The 23,571-nt window shown below is 46.5% G+C and overlaps 1 protein-coding gene across 18 annotated transcripts in view; it reads left to right on the plus strand.

The window, feature by feature from the left end:
* Armc9 (armadillo repeat containing 9) overlaps positions 1-23,571 on the plus strand; it is a 123,556-nt gene that overhangs the window by 35,878 nt on the left and 64,107 nt on the right. For 15 of the 18 annotated variants that reach the window (XR_387199.4, XR_001778466.2, XR_387200.4 and 12 more), the window contains exons 12-19: positions 404-496; positions 3,671-3,761; positions 5,713-5,836; positions 7,636-7,775; positions 9,232-9,308; positions 11,884-11,958; positions 17,347-17,437; positions 22,444-22,499. Coding sequence is in view for 13 of the 18 variants with exons in the window: in XM_006529952.4 (XP_006530015.1) it covers positions 404-496; positions 3,671-3,761; positions 5,713-5,836; positions 7,636-7,775; positions 9,232-9,308; positions 11,884-11,958; positions 17,347-17,437; positions 22,444-22,499 (747 nt within the window). In the remaining 5 variants the exon portion in view is untranslated. The remainder of the gene's footprint in view (positions 1-403; positions 497-3,670; positions 3,762-5,712; positions 5,837-7,635; positions 7,776-9,231; positions 9,309-11,883; positions 11,959-17,346; positions 17,438-22,443; positions 22,500-23,571) is intronic. The other 3 variants (XM_006529954.3, XM_006529956.4, XM_011248112.3) reach the window with 1 other exon arrangement.

Consider the following 23,571-nt stretch of genomic DNA (forward strand, 5'->3'; position numbering starts at 1 on the left):
TGCTGTGGAGCCACATACTTCCCTCCAAATCTTCTTCCTTATGGACATTACATGAATTCATATAGCAGCATAACAAATTGAATGCCTTCCCAGATTCTAACCAGCTAGGCAACCTCTCTCCCATCTGCCTCCCCAACCTGTTGCTCGTCTGTCCCTCTTGGATAGGGTCATTGGGAGTGTCCTACAGGTAGCCTGAGCCCCACTCTTTGAACTAGAGTTTTCTCTGAACACTCCCTCCCCTCCCCACAGACACATACACACACAGACACACAAACACACACAGACACACACACACACACACACACACGACACCCCTTCTGCCTTGCTGCTTGATCATCTGCCCACTTTTTAGGGCCTAGTTCTTCCTGGGTAGGAATTTGTTGCTTCTGCTTTTTCTTTACAGCGCTTGACCACATCCCATCCGGGGGAGCAGAGGGAGACAGTCCTGCAAGCCTACATCAGCAATGACCTCTTGGATTGCCACAGCCATAACCAGGTGAGTAAGAGGCAGCCAGGCCTTGTGGTGGGGAGGCCCTTGGCAGACTCCAGGCTTGTCCACGTCCTGAGCTTGCCCGGCATTTCCTATTCAGCTACTTGAGGGTCTGTGTTCACCTCTTGACCTACTTCAGTCGTGGAGAAGATTCCCAAAAAAGCCAGATGGCCTGATGCTCTCTCTGCCTCTTTTCTGTTAGTTTTCCTTTTCCCATTCCCCTCCTCCCACTTGAATGATGCTTCATTTTCAGAGTTTGTAGCTGGTGTTACAATAGTGAGTTTTGTCAAATGCTATAATCTCTATAGCCATGGAAGGATGTAATTCCTTCAAATCCACTGTTACTTGGTGTCTTGGTGTCTTGTTTTGGTGTTGGTATTGGTGTTAGGGTCTCACAGTGTCCAGGCTGGCTTCAAATTTACTCTGAAGGCTGAAGATGATTTGACCTTCTGATCTTCCTTCATCTACAACCCCGAAGGCTGGCATTGGAGGCGTGTTGCCTGGGCCTGGCTTATATATGGTGCTGGGGATGGAAGTCAGGGCTTCGCAAATACTCTACTAGACAAGAACCCTACCAACTGAGATCATCCCCAGCGCTGTTTTCTTTCTAGTTATTTAGTTATTTATCTATTTATTTTCTTGTTTCTTTTAAGAGGGAATGGTTTAGAATTCTCTGAAATTAGCAAAGAACTTGCAGAGTGGGATGACTCCTTGGTAAGGCTGATCCTGGGTTACCATGACTCCAAAGTGGATTGGCCTGATCAGAGGGGAAACTGAGCTGTCTGGCTAATAATTTCTCTCTTAGTAATTCTCAAATTTAGGATGTGGCATTGCTAATCTGAAGGTCTCATTAAGATTTTACAATAGGGGGCCAGAGAGCTGGTTCAGTGGGTAAGAGCACTGACTGCTCTTCTGAAGGTCCTGAGTTCAGTTCCCAGCAACCACAGGTGGCTCACAACCATCTGTAATGAGATCTGACACCTTCTTCTGGGATGTCTGAAGACAGCTACAGTGTACTTACATAAAATAAATAAATAAATGTTTTAAAAAAAGATTTTACAATAGACAGTGGCAGCGCCCAGCTTTAATCCCAGCATTCGAGAGGCAGAGGCAATTGAATCTCAAGTTGAGGCCAGCCTGGTCTACAAAGAGAGCTCCAGGGCAGCCAGGGCTACATAGCAAGATCCTGTCTCAAAACAAAACAAAACCTACCTTGAGCTGGAAAGATGGCTCAATTGTTACAGGTCAGGCTCATAACCAAAAATATAAGAAACAGTCACGTCCACAGAGAGAAAAGGATGCATGCTTGTGGTCAGCTCTGCCTCGTCACTCTCGGAGCACGGGAGCACGGGACCTCCTGTTCAGGAGCTGGCCTGCCCACGCTCAAAATGGGGATAATCCTCATAGGCTCCCAGAGGGCAGCCTGATCTGGAAGCACCGCACTGTAATAAAATAAATATTTTACTTTTGCCAATCTCCGTTGTTGTTTTTTTCCCTCCCATCTACCTCTCCCTGAATCTCAGTTTTTTTAAGAACAGACTGAGATGGGGCTAGGGGAAAGGTAGGTCAGTTGAGGTTCAATGCAAACATGGATTCCAGTGCCCATGATAGAAAGAAGGCAGGCAGGCAGGCAACCTGGCTGGGTGCTGTGACATGTTCCTGTCCCAGTGCAGGGGAGGCAGAGACAAGGGATCCCTGGGGCTTGCTGGCCAGCCAGGCCACCAAATCAGGGTTTCGGGCTCCATGAGAGACCCTGTCCCTAAAGATAAGCTGAGGAGTGATTGGTGAAGTCACCTCTGGGCTCCACATGAGTGCATTTGTGCAGTCTCGCGCACACACACAAGCAAAAACAAAATCCAAGGATGTCAGGAGCCACGAGAGAGAGCTGTTTGGAAGGTTGTCCTCTGGGCTGTTGAAATGTCACTTCTGCAGTACATACTCACTGTGAACACTCTTCTGGCTGTGCCCTGGTGACCTGTAAGGTGTCTGTACTGTTATGCTTCAGTGGAAGTTTGCCTAAAGATGGTACAAGGACAGTTGGCATCTTGGGGGTGGCATGTGGCCCTTTCACTCAGCCTGGTTCAGTCGGAGTCCTCTGTAACACGTAGAGGCCACCATTCAGGAGCCTTGCTTCTCCAAACTTCTGTTGACTCTTCCTGGCTCATCTCTCCTGAACTGATGCTCTCTCCAGCCTCCTTCTCTTCCTCTACTTCCCCATGCCCTCCTTTCTGAACACAGGGTTTTTTTTTTTTAAATATTCTTCTTCTAAGTTACATTGCAGCTACTGTTTTTTGTTGTTGTTGTTGTTTTTAGATTGTGTGTGTGTCTGTGTGTGAATGTTTGCCTGCTTGTACTTAAGTGCACCATGTGATGCTATGTCTGAGGTTAGAAGAGGGCATTGGATCCCCTGGAATTGAAGTTATTCATGGTTGATAGCTGGAATATGGGTCCTCTGCAAGAACAGCAAGTGCTCTTAGCTGCTGAGCTATCCCTCCAGCCTTGTTGCCGTTGGTTTTTGAGAGTATTTCACTATAGCCTAGGCTGGCTTCAAACTGGAGATTGTCCTGCCTCTGCCTCCCAGGCACTGGGGTGACAGGCATGCACTTTCACTGTGACTTCCTGTCTGCGTTTGGGTAGCATCCTGCTGGTTTGGACCTGGTGTGCCCAAGGCTGAGATACCCTCTTAGGCTAATACCCCCTCTCTGACCCTGTGCTTTGAGGCCACAGAAATAGCATAATGCAATCTAGTCATTTTGTTTCTGTCTTCTGTTTGTCTGTCTGTACTGTCCCTGGCTTTGTCCCTAGCTCTTCACTTTTTGAAAAATAAGTGACAGAACTCAGGGGATTTGTCCTTGCCCAGACTGTCCTGTGATTTATCTCAGGGTCTAGAACTATGCTTAATTAGCTTTTCTCAGGGTCTTTAATCAAGTCTTCAGAATTTGTGTCTTTAAAAATAAATCCATTTACTATAGTCCTGGTGTGTTTGACAGGGTCTGAATTAAAGGTGTGTTTCTCTCATCTGGAAAGCCATCAGCAATAGTAGCCACATGTGCCCTGCTGTTCTAGTTGCAGGGGATCTGTGTGGTGTAGCCTGTTTCCCTCGTCAAACCAGGCAGAGGGGCATCTTTCACTTCCCCACTCCTGACCTCACTTTTTGTCTCTCACGGTTGTTCCCTGCAGAGGAGTGTGCTGCAGCTGCTGCACTCCAAGAGCGAGGCTGTGCGGCAGTACATGGCCAGGCTCATCAATGCCCTGGCGTCACTGGCTGAAGGTGAGACGATGTTTTCCTCTAAGCAGAGCAGTCCTGGCAAAGCAACCTGGCGTCCCTGTAAAATGAATGTTTCCTAGTACTGCTTAAAGTGGCCCAAGTCCCCCCATTTTATTTCTAACATATCTTGTGAAAATTAGTTCTTATGCCTGAGTATCTGTCAGAGCAGATTTTCTTGCCTTTGGAGTTTATTTTATAATACAAAAGATTTTATATCTTTTATTTAAATATTTTTAATTGTATGATAGGTAATACTATTTTGTTTTGTTTTGTTTTGTTTGTTTTTCGAGACAGGGTTTCTCTGTGTAGCCCTGGCTGTCCTGGAACTCACTTTGTAGACCAGGCTGGCCTGGAACTCAGAAATCCGCCCGCCTCTGCCTCCTGAGTGCTGGGATTAAAGGCGTGCGCCACCATGCCCAGCTGTAATACTATTTTTTTATTATCCTACTTGCCAATATATGTTTGGTGAAACAAGTAAAGCTTATTCTAGCAAGCACTGAACCATTTCCTTCGGTCTTCAAAGGACTTGAAATTTTCAGAAATAATAAAACATTGTACCTGGTGGGAACACCAAGCACCGTCTATCTCAATTCTGCCCAGCTATAGGCAGTAGGCATCTTTATTTACCAACCAAAAATAACTTGGGGGCAAGGTGACATAGCATCACTTGCATCTAATTGCGGACTCTCATCTCTGGTCTTGGGGGCCTGCACTTAGCATTACAGTACATAGTAAAAGACCAAACCTCAACAAAGAGCTATTAGCAGGTGAAACAGCTCAGCTAGTGAAAGCTCTGGCTCATGCCTGGTGACCTGGTTTGGATCCCTAGAACCCACTAACATGCCAGATGTGGATCCCAGCATTCCTAGGGTGAGATGGGAGGAGGAGACAGAATTGTTTGTGGGACAGCACTGTGCCAGAACAAGAGAGACACCCTGCTTCAAAATATGGTAGAAGGAATGACCTGACATCTGAACTGTCCTATGTTCTCCACGTATATTATCCCTTGCCACCCACACTCCTCCATTCACAAATATATTCACTCAAACATTCCCAGGATAGTTTCCTTAGATTTTTACTTATTTGAGTTTGTTGTTTTGTTTTTGCATATTTGTTTGTTTTTCTAGACAGGGTCTCTCTGTGTAGCCCTGGCTGTTCTGGAACTCACTATGTAGACCAGGTAAGCCTTGAGCTCACAGAGATCCACCTGCCTCTGCCTTCTGAGCACTGGGGAGTGTATGCCATCACACCCATCTGAATTTTTAATACAAGTAAAAAGAGTTTTCAGGTTATGAATACATGATACTCAACAAGTTTATTTGATTCATTATTCCGTTCATTTGGCAAATATTTATTATAAGCCATCATATGCAAGCTTATGCACTGAGATCCATTCATCCAATCATCCTGTTTAAAATTAATATCTGTCAATGCAGAAGGTTAGTAGTGACTTTATACTTATTAAGGTGTCCCAGGTAGGGCCTCCACCTCCATCAGGTCCGTGCATGTCTAAAAGGGACAGTGGAGTGTGGCAGAAGCAGCTGTTGGCTGGCTCTCTGGGAAGGCCAGGGCCTCGCAGCACAGCTCCATTCCTCTTCCTCCTTGGAGGGCCTTCAGGGTTAGATGTCTCACACTGTGACAATGGCTTATGTCCAGCTTACAGGAAGAAAGGCTTTCTATTGGTTATTCTATCAGTCTATCATTGATTGAGTAAACTGTTCTGAGACAGGATTCCGTATGTATGTCCTGGCCTGGCCACAAACTTGCAGTCCTGCCTTGGCTCCCCCAGTACTGCGATTACAGGCATCTACACCTGACTCAGAAAAATACACTTTAATAGTTTCCTTAGAGCTTTCTAGTGTACCCTGTGTAGAGCTTTACTAGAAAGCAGACTTGGCACACATCAATTTAGTTCTTTATATCTTTCCTGTTTTCATCTCTGGCACATTACTAGGTCGCCTGTACCTGGCCCAGAACACAAAGGTGCTGCGGATGCTGGAGGGAAGGCTCAAGGAGGAAGACAAGGATGTCATCACTCGTGAGAATGTCCTCGGGGCCTTGCAGAAGTTCAGCCTCAGGTGAGGACCACAACATTGGTGAGTCTCTGCCTTTGAGCTCAGGCTGGTGTGTCTGTGTGTCTGTGTCTGTGTGCCTGTGTGCCTGTGTGTGTGTGTGTGTGTGTGTGTATTGTTGTTGAACCACCATTCACTTATTACTTAATTTTCATGATGCTGTAGGATGCAAATGGTATCTTTCTGCTAATACTTAGGAGAAGTTAGATGACTTTCTAGGCTACAGCTGGAAATTTCTTTCTAATCTAAGCTCTGCTGTTTAAGGCTGGTGGGGATGGAGGAAGACATTACAGTGAATGTACCAGCACCTTCTTCTAGCTAGTATTGGGGCATTAGTGCCAGCCAGGTGCTTGGCTTAGGGGTAAACCCCCATAGTGAAGTTGCTTCATGTGACCAATAGTTCTGTAGTAGTCTTGGTCTGGACCAGGCATGACTTGGAACTTAAAAGTCATATGCTTTTTTTTTTTTTAAGTATTTTCTTTTCAAATATATGTTATTATGTGTATGAGTGTTTTGCCCGAATGTATGTATATGCATGCCTGGTACCCTTGGAGGTACCAGTAACTGGAGTTCCAGATGACTGTAAGCTACCATGTGGTTTCTGGGAACTTAACCTGGGTCCTCTGGAAGAGCAGCATTGAGCTCTTAACCATTGGGCCCTCTCAACTCTTCATGTTCTTTTTGTATCAGCTCTAGTGTGTCTTAGAACAGCTTAGGTGTTCTAATGAGAGGCAGAGGCAGGGGGAGCTCTATGAGTTTGAGGCCAGCATGGTCTACATAGTGAGTCCCAGCCAGCCAAGGCTACAGAGTGGAACATTATTTCCAAAATAAAACCATTTTATTTTATGAATATGACTGTTTTGCCTGCGTCTATGTTTGTGCAACATGTGTGTGCCTGGTGTTACACATGTTAGAGGTCAGAAGAGGGCATCTGACCCCCTAAAGCAGGAGTTACGTACGGTTCTGAGCTGTGATGTGGGTCCTGAGAACTGAACAGACATCTTCTGTAAAACCAACAAGGGCTTTAACAGCTGAGCCGCCTCTGCAGCCCCAGAGTCACTGTCACCAATGGACAAGCGGAGTTCTCACAAACTTGCAGCCATCACAGCCTAACTGTAGAGCATATTTCCCATTTGCTTACTTATGTGTGTGTGTATTGTGGTGGTCAGAGGATTATTTGTAGGGATCTAGTCTCTCCTTCCATCATGTGGGTCCCAGGGGTCAAACTCAGGTCATCTAGCTTGGCTGCAGGTGCCCCTACCCACAGGCCATTTCACCAGTCCTAATTTTAGAGTTTCTATCACTACAGAACAAAAGTCTCCCACTAATTGTTGCCACTCTCCATCCCATTCCCAGCCCAAGACGGCAACCCATATCCTTCCTGTAGCTCTACCTGTCTTGTGCATGTCCAGTTCAGGGACTCATGTAAGATTTAGAATCACGTGAGCCTCCCACCCTCAAATAGATTTTGTTTCAACGTAATATTTCTGGGGCCAGTTACCTGGATCACGTAAACCAAAGCTATTGATAATATCTACATATTTGAAGTAGCAGTCTGCTAACTTTAGATATTGAAAAGGAAGTTTTCAAAGCGAGAGGCCTTCTTACTGCTCAGTCTCTCATGAAACTATTGTGTCCTTAAAAGGCAGAGAATTTGTATTGTCCCAGTTGAATGGGCTTCACAATAGGCTCTTCCCCAGAGTTTGTTTTTCATAGCTTCATTTGATCCCATTTTCACCCTGGACTACTCTTCCATAGAAAGTCCCTTGCCTGTGAATTCATCTAATAAGGTTGTTTCCTCTTAGGCGGCCACTGCAGACAGCGATGATTCGAGATGGCCTCATCTTCTGGCTGATCGACCTACTGAAGGACCCTGACTGCCTGTCTGACTACACATTGGAGTACTCCGTGGCTTTGCTCATGAACCTCTGCCTCCGCAGTGCAGGTGCCACAGCCCCCCAATAACCCATACACGCCCACATACACATGTCCTTGTACGGAGGACAGATGGGCAGAGATCTGCCCACATATCTACATTCCCAGTGGGCCCAGTAGAGCTTGCTTTCTGTCTCCCTCCTGGAAATTAGGACGGACATTTTTAGCTAGGTATGAAGCTAGCAGTCCCTTAAAGCCAACATACCATGTTAACCATGGAAAGAATATATATGCAGTTTTGCATGTATGCAGTGCCTTTCTGGAGAGAAAAGGAAATCCATTCACATCTTGTCTCATCTTGATTGTACTTCTCAAACATAAGAAGTTAAGAGTTGTGATCCCTGCCACTGAAGACAGAGGTGTGCTCCCAGCAGCCTCTGGGATTAAGTTGGTGGCAGGTTGCCTACTCATTATTCTCCATCTCCTGGAGATGGAGGTTCACATGGGCACCACAAGCTGCTTCTCGCCCATTGGGAACAGAGCTCAGTTGGTAGAATGCTTGCCTGGCACGCACAATTCCCAGCTCCACACTAGGCATGGCAGTGCTGCTCTAACCCCAGCACTCAGAAGGCAGAGGCAGGTAGATGGGAAATTTAAAATCATCCTTGGCTGTACTACAAGTTGGAGGCTGCTTAGGCTGTGTGAGATTTTGTCTCAAAAACAAAAGCAAACACAACCCTTCGCCCCCACAAACAACCCCAAATACTTATCTACTCAATGGAGATGGGAGTTTAGCTTCTGTTTACACATGTCAGCCCTCTCAGACACTGTCACCTGCCATATGAGACACCTTAGAAGGTGTGCTTGGTCCAGCTGGGCTGTCTGCATCCCCTGGGGTCTGTGGGAAAGGAGGGCAAGAAGCCAGCTGGCTCAGCTGCTTGCCAGCTGTTCCCCACCTGCAGGGCCTCGTGCTCCAAGCAAGCACGTGCTGTTCACCGAGTGAGCGACCATTGCTCAGTCTTCTGCTCTAGGAACAGCCTGTGTGGAAGCCCCAGCTCTCAGCATGCTCCTCAGATACCCACCACCTTTTCCTGTCATCAACTTGCTTGCAGTTTGGTGATACAGAATGGCCACATAGCCCGTCATACCCTGACTGTCGCCAAGGCCACTACCAGCTTCTGAGTTCTTGGGGTTTATGTGGGCTTACTTAATTCTGTACCTCCCTTTGGAGCAGATGCTAATAATCTATTTTAGTTTGTTTGTTTGAGACTGGGTCTTTCTATGTAACCCTGACTGTCCTGGAGCTCCCTATGTAGATTGGGCTGGCCCCCCAGTTCACAGAGATCCTCCTGCCTCTGCCTCCCTGGATTATAAGCACGAATCACCACCGAACCCACCAGCATAATAATCCACTTTAAAAAGGAGAGAACGGAGGCCTCAGAGTGACATAAGTGACCAGCTCAAGGTCACACATGGTTGGTGCTAACCTGTCTGACATGCATTTTATGTTGCCTTGCTTCCCACAGGAAAGAACATGTGTGCTAAGGTGGCAGGGCTCATGCTGAAAGTTCTTTCGGATCTCCTTGGACACGAAAACCATGAGGTACTCAGGCTGCTGGCCCTGTGGTGGAATGGGGGACTGTAATGGTGACCTGGGTGCTCATGACCTCTTATGCGAGAGGCTGACCTCTTATGCAAGAGGCTGGCTTTGGGCAGTTGCTGCATTAGGCATATATTTCTTCCTAGATTTGAGGGTCTTTTGCATGCGTGCATGCATTATGTGTGTGCGTGTGTGGATAAGTTTACATGTGTGTGGGTGTTCACGAAGGCCTGATTTTGATGTTGGGTATCTTCCTAGATTGCTTTCCACTTCATTTCCTAAGGCAAGAGCCATGAGAGCCCCGAGCTCTCGTGTTCTGCTAGTCTGGCAGCCCTGATGATCCCCAGTCTCTGCCTCCCCAGTGCTGGGATTTACATGAATGCTATGCTCTGAGCTCAGGGCCTTCTGCCTGCACAGCAAGCATCTTACCCACTCTGAGCCATCTCCCAACCCCTCCTCTGGCCATTTTTGTAAATGACTTACATCTTGTACAGTTTCTAACATTTCATGCCTCATTTTCTGGAGCTCTGCTCCCACTGAACTCGCCAGGTCCTTGTCCTGCCTTACTTTCTGGTATCATGTATCCTGGCTGGATTCTTACACTTGTGTCCTCTGCTGTTCGATGTCTGTCTGTGGTTACTTGTGTCTTCAAAGTAGCTCTGATGGTATGTTTGTGTAAGCTTAATTTGCATAAGAGACATTGCAACCTAGAGCTCATTTGTTGATAGCTGTCCCCTGGCATCTCGGGGCCGTTCTCTATTGCTTCATGAGTCTCCTCAGCTTCTCTACTGCAGCACTCCCTGGCTTACACCGTGCCCTGGTACATATCTTATTTCTCTTGGGCAGGACTTTGATTGCTTTCAGCTCCACTACAACAGTTATCCTATGAAACCCTATACTGAGCTTCCATGGGATATGTGGCCCTCAGGGCTGCCAGCTCATAGCAAATGCAGGGCTCAGGTTGCCCTCCAGAATAACCCGATTACTACCACAGCTGGTATTATTGTCTAGCTATTTTAAAATATATAGGACAACAAATTCACAATAGGTATTCACTGAATCGGTACAGGTGATTCATCTCTCACTTCCTTTTTACAAATGTCTTTGCAGAAAACATGGCATCTTACAGTAGCCCAGCCTGGCCAGAACCCTCTGTGTATCGAAGGCTGGCCTCAATCTTTTGATTCTCCTGCCTCGGCCTTCAGAGTGCTGGGACGATAGCATCCCTTTGCACCAGCAGCTGAAGCCTCAACCACAGTTAGACATGTCTTGACAGATCTGCCACGGGGCCTCTTTCAGCAGACATGCTTGGCAGGACCCTTGGGTCAAGAGGAGCATTAGAAGGCCATGCATCTGTCCCCACTCCAAGCAGGCAGCTCTGGTCTAGTTCATTTCACATGCAGCTGCATCTCCACAGCTGCATCACCTGCCTGACACTGGCATCTTCAGCAGGTAGATATTAGATGGCCATGACAGTTCATGCTGGGCCCACTACATATTTCCCACTACAACAGCCAGAGAGTTTTTCACTACTTCAGTCCTGGCTTGATTGCTCTCTGAGACTCTTCTTCATTGTATTCAATTCAGGCAGGTGAGTGCTGAATCACATTCTTTCCCTGACTTAAAGAAATGCAAATGGCTTAGATCAAAGGAGTCAATTCTTGTCACCAGCTGCTGCCAGTGCATTTGCTTAAGAGCAATAGAGTCCTTGTCTAGTATTCATAAAGCTCTGCCTTTACTCTCCAATGCAACATAAACCAGGTATAGTGTCCTGTAGGTTAGGACTTGGGAGGTGGAGGCAGGAGAGTCAGAAGTTCAGGGTCATCATCGCTCTTATCTTTTCAAGCTGAAGCAAACATGTCTCAGAAGGAAGAAAGAAAGAATACAAATACATGTGTGTATGTTAGAAGCTGGAAGAGTGTTAGCTGCAACAGACAAAGGTTACACCTATGTACCCTGTGTGAGGTAGCCCTGGTCTTGAAAGATGAGACCCAGAGCCATCAGGAGCAGATGCACATATTTGTCTGCAGCTAATATTTTTTGGGATATGGAAAAGAGGCTCTTGTCAAATCAAACAGGCAAGACGGCGCAGCTCTACAGTGATTGGATCACAGGACAAGCTTTAGACGTGGGTCTGGCTTAGAGACAGTGTATCCTCAGCTATGTCACTCTCATCCAAGGACAGTAGCAGCCAGTGTGGGAAATCAAGGGCTCTTAGCAATAATGCTCAGCAAGCAAACTCTGGGAGTAAAGAGCAGACTCCGGGGTGACTGCCGAGTTTCTGCTCTGAGTGACCAGGATGCTGGAAATCGTGTCAGTCAATCAGTGGCACACAGCAGGAAGGAGGCGGAGAGACAGGGGTGGGTTTAGGTTTGGCTTCCATTGCAGCGTCACACATGGAGGTGGCCAATGTTGAGAGGACAGTTGTTTCTAAACATGTGAATGTACATTCTGGGTTCTGAAGGGTAGGATACCAACTCTCCCCTTACCTCGACTGTTCTTAAATCTAACTTCTGAGAATTGAGTTGTATACTGTTGGAAAACTTGCAAATGACGTCTCTTTTTGCTCCCCTTTAAGATCCAGCCGTATGTGAATGGAGCCCTGTACAGCATCCTCTCCATCCCGTCCATTCGAGAGGAGGCCAGAGCCATGGTAAGAGGATGTCATAAGCTGGGCATGACGGGGCACGAATGCAGTCTTAGTACTTGAGAGGCTGAGGCAGGGGGATCACCACAAATTTGAGACCATTCTGAACTACATAGTGAGTTTGAGAACAGCCTGGCTTGTATGAGACCTTGTGAGACCTTGTCTCACAGAAAAGAAGAAGAAGAAGAAGAAAAAGCCCTGAGCAGTTCACAGTATCCTCCCAGGACCATGAGTCAGTACTCTGGGGAGAGGGCTACTTCCACTTCCTCCAGGGCAGATTCCTCAAAACTGGACATAAAGATCCACTTGTGGTTTTTCTCGAGGGAGGATCTATTGCTTTCCTCAGAATCTCATGAGGAAATGGTAAAAACTGTAAATGGTAAAAACCCAGTGTTGGGGAAACTCTAGCAGGCTTATTTTTGTAATGTTGGAGGTGTTTCTTGGCAGCTTCTAAAACTGCCGTGCACCACAATGACTGGGAAGAAGGGTTTTCCTTGCTTTGTTTCCATCTGTGCTTATATTAGAAGCTCGGCAACAGCGGCCGGGTGATGAGCGTCCGATGCTGAGAAGATAGTTGTTTCTAAAGCTGACGGGCAAAACCACTAAAGCTTTGGCCTTTTTTTCTGATGCCGTGTGAAACCAGAGTAGCTGTGTACATACTGAATTCTGTGGTGAGGGATTAAATGTGTTCCACACTCAGAACACAGGAGACCACAAGAACATTCTGCCCACTGGTTTTGTTTGTTTATTTTTTTAAAAGAGAATTACTAAATCTTTAGTTGTTTATCTAAAATCATGTCAATAGTTAAACAAGACATGACTCATTTAAGAACAGTCTATATAAACACACCCAACAATGGAACTAAATTGCCTTCCACATTAAAACTAACTGTACTTGGGGGTGTCAGGATGCCTCCCTCAGTGGGTAAAGGCACCTGCCACCAAGCCTGACAACCTGAGTTCTATTCCAGAACCAGAATGGTAGACAAGAGCTAGGTCCTGGGAGTTACCTCCTGGCTTCCACATACATTCTGTGTACATGTACATGCACACAGTATGTGCACCTACTGCTCTTTCTGGTACTGGGACAGGTACTTCCTCCTATTTAAACTGCTCAGAGGCTCCTGAAGGACTGAAGGACTGACTATAGTTGTGTCCATTTCCCTACCAATGACTTGGGAGTAGACGTTTCTGCCTAGAGTCATACAACCAGGGGCGCGCCCATCCTCTGTTTGCTTCCAGATCTTTCCACACCTGTGCTGCAGTATCTAACACCAGAAATTAAAACCTCTCCCCCTTTCCCTCCCTCTCTCTCTCCTGTTCCCCAGACTACCAGGGATGAAATTAATGTGGCTTTATTGACTTAAGAAAGCATTCTGCCACTAAGCCACATCCCAGCACTAATACAGTCTAAGTCCAGTGAGAAGTCTGGCCATATTAAATTGTCTCTTCTCACTCTGATAATGTCATCTCAACTGGGGCAAGCTGAGCATCCCTAACACAGAAAGTCCAGACTACAGGGGCAAGAGAAATGGCTCAGCCGTTCAGAATACTTGATCCTCTTCTTGAGGGTCCAGGTTCAGTTCCCATCACACACATTGGACAGCTCATACACACACATAACTCCAACTCCCTCTTCTGGCCTCTGGGGGCATCTGCACTCATGTGGCTGGCACACACATAAAAATTAAAATAAATCTGTAAAGCCTGTGTATCATCTAAAATGTATACATGAGAAGAGAATCAATGATGAGTATAATCAATAACAAATTCCAATCAACTAAAAAAGTGCAGGATCTAACATGCTTCAAAATTAGAAACTTTTTGAGCACAGACATGAAGCCATAGATGGAAAATTCACACCATGAAATAGTTTACCCACAAAACTGTTAAAAATGTTGTGTAGCCAGGTAGGGTCATACATGGTCCCAGCATTCAGCAGACAGAAGCAGGAGGATCGTAAGCCTGAGGCCAGTGTGGGCTCTACAGTGAGACTGTCTCAGGAATAACACCTAACTAAGTGTATATGTATCTGTATTGCATATTATGTAATATAGATACAGTATGTAAATCATCACGAGGCTACATATTGAAAGTATGTGAAACCAAAACATAAATTAATTTTCTTTAGACCTGGATCCCACCCCTCAGATATCTATCTTGTTATATGTATGCAGATATTCTAAAATCTAAAATTTCCAAACATTTCTGGTCTTGAGCATTCCCACTAAGGTAGACTTGGCCTTTGTTTGCACTGTGTACTCTAACTGTAGCTGGGCTAAGTGCCTGACTTTTCTGCTTAGCACACTGTGCCTCTGAAGCATCTGAGTGGCGAGGAGTGAGTCCCTGTCACCCTTCCCAACCCCATGTTCGTCCAGGGTTATCTGAGGTGCCAGGCCATTGGTTTGGGATGAAACACCAGGTTGTGCTGGTTATTTTTGGAGGCAGGGTCTCACTCTAGCCCAGGGCAGGCTGGAGCCCTTGGCCCTCCTGCCTTGGCTTCCTGAGTGCTAGGGTTACACGGTGGCATGTGCCACCACACCCAAAGAATACTGTTATTTTTTATGCCTTTTCATTTCTATAATTTAGATTAAACATTACCTACTATATGTGGTTTTAAAAAATATATGTGAGATTTTTCACTGGAGTGTTTGCTGTGAGGTGTCTGAGCAGTCCCTAACTACACAGGGGCTGAGATATTTGCTTTCCACGTGCTAACTAAGCCGGGGATGTAAGAACAAGCATCAGTTGAATTCAAGTGATCTATAAAGATATGAGCAGATCACAGAATTGCCTCTGCAAGAAAAGAGTTGGAACGAATTCTTTGTCTCTGGCTGTTCCTAAGCTCTCAGTAGCCATTGTGGTTACATTGTGGTCTACATGTGTTGGGACTGAGCACGTGACTGTCTCCTAAAGACAGAGAGCCCCTAACTTACCCTCGTGGGATGGAAGCTGGGAAGAGACCACTGCATGGGACAGAGAGAGAACAGGTAGCCCTTCTGGCAACCAAGGACTAAGGCAGACTGTGGTTGGTGACTGTAGTTGGAGCCCGGTGTCTGATTGGCCCCACAGGAGCTGCCATGATCTCTCAGTCCTCTTTGAAGCACTCTGTCCTTGTCTCCAGGACACCTGTCAGCCTTTCCTCTCTTCCAGACTATTCCTCAATGGTCTACACTCTCTATGCTTCTGTCCCAGCCTCCCATGGAATGCTGTCCTCCAGGGTTCTGGCTCAGCTCTCAGATCTTCTCACTGTACCCACAGGGGCACCTCCTTTACTCCAGGGCTTCAGCTAAGCTCTTACCTGAGCCACCCGTCCCTCCCAGACCCAGCAGGTGCCATTTCACCACTCACTCACCCATTGTGCCATCCGCCGGACTAGATGCCATTTATTAGGTATAATTTGCAAAAGTGAAGTGCACAGCTCTTACATACAGTTGCATACAGGCCTTACATTTTGACAGACACAGACATCTGCATAAGTAGTACCAGTGATACATCTTGTCTTTGGGAGGAGTTGAGCAATTTAAGTGAGGTAGCATGGGACCTGACTCAGGTCCCATCACAATCCAAACTCCATCTGGTCAAAGCTGTATGGACTATCTTTGATTCCGTTACAGCTATTGCCTCTAGACCAGGTTATTTTACAAGAGACCATAGCTAGGCATGATGGCTCACGCCCCTAATCCCAGCTCTTAGGAAACAGAGGCAGGCAGATCTATGTAGTGAGTTCCAGGCCAGCTAGGACTGCATAGTGAGACCTTGTCTCCAAAATAAACAAACAAATCAATCAATCAATCAATAATAAAATTTAAAAATAAAATAAGGACCAGGACTGCATAGTAAAACCTTCTCTCCAAAATTAATTAATTACTTTAAAAATTAAAATAAATCAGGACCATATCAAGGACAGGAGTTTGGCATTTTAATGAGTGTTTTGCCTGCTGATGAGCCAGCTTCTCTGGATGCCAGTTGTTCTGTTTTGGGTTCATTTTTAGACATGCTTCCCCTCTTGGTGCCAAGATAACCTTGTTTGATCCAGCACAGTGCATGCACACATTCCAGTGCTGTGGGGAAGGAGGAGAGAGAGAGAGAGAGAGAGATTACCCTGTGCCTACCTTAGTGTCTTACCTCCAAGTTTGCTTTAGTTCTCTTAAGAGTGGAAAATTTTGGCATCATTGTGTCACAGTGGCACAGTGTAATAACTATCATTTTGAATGACTTTGCTTTTAGTTTTATATGTGTGGATGCTTCACCTGCATGTATGTGTGTGTACCACTTGCATGCCTCGTGCCCAGGAAAGCAGGAGAAAGCATCAGATACCCTGGATCTAGAGTGATAGACAACTGGGAGCTGCCATGCTGGCAATTAGACCTGGGTCCTCTGTGAGAGCAGTAAGGGCTCTCAACAGCCTAACTATGTCTCTAGCCCTATTGCTCTGTCTTCAAATTTTTAATTAGGCCAGATATAGTGGCCTGTGCCTTTAATCCCAACATTTGGGAGACAGAGGCAGGTGCGTTTCTTTTACATTTAAGGCCAGTCTGGTCTACAGAGTGAATTTCAGCTACCTTGGACTACATGGTAAAACCCTGACCCCCCCCCCAAAAAAAACCACCCAGAAATGTAGTTTCTGTTTATTTGGGAGGTGGGGCAGCATGCACATATAGAAAAGTCCCAGGCTAGGTTTTAGGCGTTGTTCTCCTGCCTTGTTTTGAGGCAGCGTCTCTTGTTTCTATTGTTGTGCTTCCTACTGCAGCCTTACAGTCTTAGCGCCTGTCTCTATCTGTTGTCTCATGTAGGACTGCTGGTACCACAGCTGTACTCTGCTGCACTTCACACGGCCTCGGGGGCTGCATGCAGGGCATCGGGCCGGTGCTTTTCCATGCCAGGCCACCACCCTGTGCCTCCATCATGCTTTTTGATAGGATGGGAATTTCAGCTGTTTGACGAAAGCTTCTATTTGTTCGAAACATGTGGTTCAGCTTTACAAAGATCATAAATGACCCTAAAATTCAGAAGGCAGTGTGTATAAACTTAGGGGAAAGGTGGGAAGGGAACCATCTCCCCAAAGTACGTGTTTCCCAAACTGAAGGCAGTAAAGGTGTAAATGCCCGAGTGCCGGGATACAGGCATCTTGAGCTAGCTAAGGAGCTCTTCGGGTTCTTTCTAAGTGTATCATAAAGTTATAATTAAGTCGAGGTAGTCAACCAAGAAGAAAACCATTTCACTGTGAATTTTAAAATGAATGTTTAATACCAAGCAGATAATTTTTATTTTTAAAAAAACTTTTCTGAAAATAAGAAAAAAAAATACGTTTGGTATTAGATGACACTACCTCACTGGAAGTTCCTTCACATCTCCACCCTAACACGTCTCTTCTCTCCTCGCTGTGCCTAGGGAATGGAGGATATCCTGCGATGCTTCATCAAAGAAGGCAACGCTGAAATGATCCGCCAGATAGAGTTTATCATCAAGCAGCTGAATTCTGGTCAGTTTTATCTTTGTCTCATCTTTTGACTTGGTCACGTATGATAAAAAGATGTCCTGGCTTTCTCATGGACGGCTGTGATACCTTGGGAGTCATTCAGGAGGCTTTTGAGTCAGATATGGGAGTGCACACTTGTGATCCCAGCACTAGAGAAGCTGAGCCAACATGAGTTCAGGGTCAGCCTAGGCTGTACAAAGAGTTTAAGGCTAGCCTAGACTACATAGCAAGACTCCATTTCAAAAAAGAAAAGAAACCTTTAAAGAAAGCAGGGGAACCAAGTTTAGCAAATGAAAGTTCAGTAGGACTGTTTGACCTGGACAAGACCCCAGGTCTAAATCTAGTAACAAACACACACACAGTGGGGAGATAGAGGGAGATAGCTCTAGCACTGAAGTACTTGCCATACAAAATTAAGGACCTGAGTTCAATCAGCAGCACCTGTGTGAGACAAGCCAGGCATGGTGACACACACTCGTAATCCCAGAACTGGAGAGTTGGGAACAGGCAGATCCCTGAGGCTCACTGGCCAGTCAGCCTTGCTTAGGTCCAAGACACAGACACTGTCTCAGCAAGACAGACAGCTCCTATCGAATGGCATGCAAGGTTGACCCTGGCCTCCACGTGCACACACACATACATGTGCGTGCGTATCCTCCCCCACGTGTGTAGCCAGTAGTCAAGGCCAGATTGTCCAAGGTTAACATCTCTTATCACAATAGAGATCTCTTATCACAGGTGAGGTGTGTGGTCAACAAAGAGGAGTTGAGGCAATTACTGAAGGCTTCTCTACCCTTGTAAGATCTCTTTACGAGCCCCTCCTGTCCCCTCTTAAATTCTGCCCCACTGATAAGGGCAACTTTCCCAGGTCCTAGGGCCAGTTAGGGAAACAGGTGCCAGTCCTTCTAGCCCCATGTAGAAAATGTCACCACGTCACCATTCCAGAAAACCGTGTATGTGCCACCTGGCAGCAGGGAGGAGGCAGCTTGGTCCCTTTCTTCACAGTCTCCTCCATGGCCGTGATGCACATCTAGCAAGAGAACTAGAGAAGCCCTGTGTGAGGGGTAGGGAAGCCCCTATCTCTTTCTGTGGACTCTTGACATAGGGGACCCTGGTACTCGCAGCATCTGGGGACCAAATTTATCACCCATCTCTCCCCATGTCTTCCCTGGCAGCCATTCAAGTGCACAGCTCCATTCAACACACAACAAATGAGAGTGTCTTCATCTCTCCTCACAAGTGAGCCAGTCACCCAGCGCACCTGGGAAATGCCCACTGTGGCCATCTTCCACTCAAGGTTCCCAGTCTGGGCTTTGCCAGACTTGACACTGTCACCATCCTGGGGACCAAGGGAGCTTTGAAATTCTCACATTGTCCCAGCAAGGTGGAACACTAGTGAAGCCCAGAGGAAAATTTCAGCCTGGTACAGAAATATGCAGAGTGTGCAGCCAACAACCACAGTAGGGAGGTTTGTCCCTACTCAGGTTCAGAGCACGACTCCAGCCATCTTTGAGGGTAGCCAGCACATACCAGCTCATCATGAGAGATAGGTCAGAGACACCAGCCAGGACACCAGGCAGGAACAAGGCAGAGCAGGTTCCTAGCTCAGGCCCTGCTACTTACAGCAGCAAGGCTTTGAGCATTGTTAATCCTTTTTTTTTTTTTTTTTTTTTTGGTTTTTCGAGACAGGGTTTCTCTGTATAGCCCTGGCTGTCCTGGAACTCACTTTGTAGACCAGGCTGGCCTCAAACTCAGAGATCCACCTGCCTCTGCCTCCCAAGTGCTGGGATTAAAGGCGTGCTCCACCACACCCGGCTCAATACTTTTTTTTTAAAATCCTTAAATTTACATAAATTTTATGAATCCTGGATCATTAGTCCCAACAAACACTAAACACAAAGCAAAAGCACATTTCCTTTTAGGTTTCCGGGCCTGGTCTTCACTGGTAGCTGGGCACAGCTCTTGTGGTTTCCTAGTATAGCAGACAGCAGCCTGTAGTAACTGTGTTCATGTAAAATCAAAAAGGTGATAGATTTAAAAAAAGTTTTAAAACTTAAACAAAACAGGTATTGTCGTCTCCCATCCTTCAAGTAGCTAGGAGAGCAAGTCCTAACTTGTTATAAGCTTGTACATCATCTTTTAATTCTCTAATGCTTGTTTCCTACCCTAGCAATTCCATGGCCTTGTGTGCTCTCCTTCTGACACCATTTGTTTCTAGAGTGTGTGCAAGCCTTCCTCCTGTAAGATAAACCCGTCCATCATTTGCTTGTTTTCTATAGACTCCTTCTTTTCTTAGCCATGCCTTTTCTTCTTGAGACCATTTTAATTCTCTATCCCAAGTTCACCCTGGCTAATTAATGCAGCAGCCATTGGACCACAGGGTACTTGTATCCCCTCATATAGTTCCAAATTCAAGGCCAACTCTCAAAATGAGCAATTTCTTTAGAGGACTGTGTAGGCTTTTATGACCTCTGTGGTTATGTTGTCTCGATTCTTTCCCATGGCCCTAAAGACCAAGCAGAAGACCTGTTCCTCATCCTCCACAGCCTCATGACCACCTCCATTCCTCACTCGTGGGAACCACATCTGTTTCATTTATTATGGCATGATTAGCTCTGAGGAATGGGCAAAGTGTAATCCCTAGAACAGAGATTGAAAGTGAAATAGAAGAGACCACAGATCAGCTTCAGGGCAACAGCAACAACCATCAGCACATGTGGGGATCAATGGCCCGGCGATGCTACAGGGACAGGAACTGTGTCACCTTCCCTTATGCAGCCATGCCAGACCCACACTCAGTTATTGTCTTACTGGCCAATCATCTCAGCCAGTGTCCTGTGTTAGTCACCTTTTGTTGCTGTGGTGAGTGAGATACCCAACAGAAGCGTGTAAGGAGGGAGGGAGGGTTTGGTTTGCAGTTTGAAGAATCAGTCAATCTCTGCAGCACCAGCTCGAGGGAGCTCAGCCCCGTTGCCCCTGCATTCGGGAAGCAGAGAGAGAGGAGCACTATTGCTCAGCTTGCCGTCTCTTGTCCTTTCGGGAATTCTGCCTGTGAAATAAGACTGCCCACATTTAAAGTGTGGCTTTCTACCCAGTTATTGCAATCTAGAAAATCCCCCACAGACCCGTCCTGAGATTTGTGTCCATGGTGATTCTAAATCTCATCAAGGTGACAGTCAAGATTGGCCATCAGTCTTCAGAGCCAGAAGTGAGCTTTGCTAATCTCCTAAGTAGCTCCTCGTTCAGTTTGGTAATTAGCATCCCAGGGGCCTTCCCAGCCCGTCAGTAGCTATCTGTCCACTGGGAGTAGGGTCTTCCACAGGGAGAGTGCTGTTGGAGTCTAGATGAAATGCTGAGAGACGATGGCTCAGAGAAGGCTTTGTAGAGGAGAACGTATCTCATATTTGGGCAATGTCGGCTATGTACCTGATCCAAGTGCCTTGTTCTGGTGTGCTGTAAAATCCTCTGAGTTATTCCCTTCCTCCTCTCTCAAGCCCCAAGGATGTAGGCAGTATGATCCCCATTTGCCAAGTGAGAGAATGGCTCATTCTCTGGTTCTTAGTACTGTGGACTTGTGTATATGTGCAGACTCCACTGAGCTAGTAATGAGCCTCAGCCACTAAGAACACCCCTGCCCCACCCTGTGTTCTATCATAGACCTGCCACCTTAGGCTTGTCTACTCTAAGAGACCAGATAAGGGAGCTTGGAAAGCTCAAGTTGTGCCCTCCAATGTGCCCCCAGTGAAGAACTGACAGCATATGCATATACATACATACGTATATACATATATACATACATATATACATATATACATACATATATACATATGCACACACACAAGCACACATATACCACTGACAGTCTAAAGCACAGAGCCTTAGTGGAAAGGCAAGCCCTTGCAGCTGTGTGATAAATTTATGCCCCTACCTTGTGCTAGTGTCTGCCCCTGTTCCCTTTACTTGAAGGCTAGGTCATAAGTCACATGGTGTGGAACTTTCTGACACCCTTAACCCCGAAAAAGTTCTGAGTTAGAAACCGTCTTTATTCGGGGGATGTTCTGTTCTTCCTTTCAGGTTCGGTCATGCTATCATGGTAGCTGTCTCTCCTAGTGCAGCTCTGTCCCAGTTTTGAAGGGAGTGCTCTTTCTCTCCCTTCAAAGCCCCATCATAGCATCTCTAGTGTAAAGCTATATCTCTCCTAGTATTCTCCTTCACAAGACCTGCTCATGGTCCTTATGTGTCAGTCAGTCTGTCTAACTGTTATCTGTCATTCCTGTTCTCCACCCCCCATTAAAGCTCATCTAGAGTAGCCTCATGGGAGCTCCCTTCTCCAAATCTACATCTTTTTTGTTTGTTTGTTTTTGTTTTTGTTTTTGAGACGGTTTCTGTGTGTAGCCCTGGCTATCCTGGAACTCACTCTGTAGACCAGGCTGGCCTCGAACTCAGAAATCCGCCTGCCTCTGCCTCCCGAGTGCTGTGATTAAAGGCGTGCGCCACCACGCCTGGCTCCAAATCTACATCTTTTAATTAGAACAACAGGGTTTAGAAAGCAGAACCACAGACAGGTCCCAGGGTCCTCTGTCCTCCACTTGTTACCTGTGATGAGGAGTGACAGTCATTGAAGCTGTCAAGAGGATGATGTGAAATCGCACCTGTTGTAGAAGCTAACAGGCTCCCTAGGAGTAAACGCTACTTCATCTCCTGCCCTGCAGCTCCCTTCAATGTTGTGTTTATAAGAATATGAATAAATGTGTTCTGATAAAAATGGAGTGTTTTTTCGGTGGCTAAGAATGGTGGCAAACTGTGCCTGATTCGGCCAAGAGAGTAACTGTGTGTGCCAGTGCGTGGTGAGGAGTGTGAAAGGAAGGGTGGTGGTCAGGGCAGCAGGGTGTCAGCCTGGGCTAAGCAGCGTGACTCTCCATATGATGCTCACATGAGTGCCCCAGCTGACACTCGGTGACCAAGTGACAAGCTTTGTGGGTTTCTGATTAATTTATTTTTCTTCATAGAAGATTTACTCGATGGTGTTCTTGAATCCGACGATGATGAAGATGAAGATGATGAAGTAAGTTGAAGGCTCTTGAGACAACACAGAAAGCTCTGCTATATCTCCTGTGTCCCTTCTGAGTCTCGAACACTTGGGCAGAAGTGGAGTCCTCCTGCCTCTGTGCCTTTCCTTGAAGTTCTGGGGTTAGTGGGTGTGAGGTGGCTCTAACCCTCACACGAGGCCTCCTATAGCTGTGCTCACCTTTCGTGGCCTCCCTCCAGGTGCCAGGTGTCTTCCAGCGCTCCAGCTTTAACTTTTTATGGTCAGAGCTGGGCTTTCCCACCTTAAGTCTCAGAACACCACTCCTTCAGTATTGACCTCAGCCGGCATGTAAGCCCAGTCCAGACTGGGACGTGAACCCAGACCTCGGGACACATGCACAGTTCACGGGTGCAGTGTTGTGCCTCCTCTAGATTCTAGGGGAAGATGGAAAGCAGTGCTTCTTCTCTGTGAGTCTTTGCTCTGAAAGGTTGTGAGCCCTCAGCTGTCTCTGGTGACAGGAGACATGGTGCATAGGCTCATGATGAGATGCTCTGGACGAAGGGGGCCTGGTTTGCTTTGGAGCTGACAGAACCAACCACTTTACAGTCCTGTGTTCATTCTTTTTTTTTGTTTTTTTGTTTGTTTGTTTGTTTTTTCGAGACAGGGTTTCTCTGTATAGCCCTGGCTGTCCTGGAACTCGAACTCTATATACCAGGCTGGCCTCAAACTCAGAAATCTGCCTGCCTCTGCTTTCCACTGTGTTCATTCTTTTGGTGTAGGTTTGCTGGCTATGACACACTGTCCCCTCATCTGTCATCCTCAGAAGTTAGTTGACACGCAGAGTCTCAGTGGGGTGGCCTTGAAGACAGTAACCTGAGGTCTGCAGGCAGGCCTCACGTTGCAAGCTTCTGTGTGACTTTACATTCAGAACTAGAAAGGACAGACACATCATCTGTCATCCTATCAATCTTGTGGTGACAATGTGGCTTATCTTCATTCTGTGCTTGGGGAACAGTTAGTGCAGATGGGAATACTGGAAGTGGCTTCTGTTTGGGGAGCATCCGCCCCATACATGGATGTGGGAAGAAGGATTTGTCTTTGCAGTTCT

The sequence above is a fragment of the Mus musculus genome, chromosome 1 (genome assembly GCF_000001635.26).
Source record: "Mus musculus strain C57BL/6J chromosome 1, GRCm38.p6 C57BL/6J".
Classification (NCBI taxonomy): domain Eukaryota; kingdom Metazoa; phylum Chordata; class Mammalia; order Rodentia; family Muridae; genus Mus; species Mus musculus.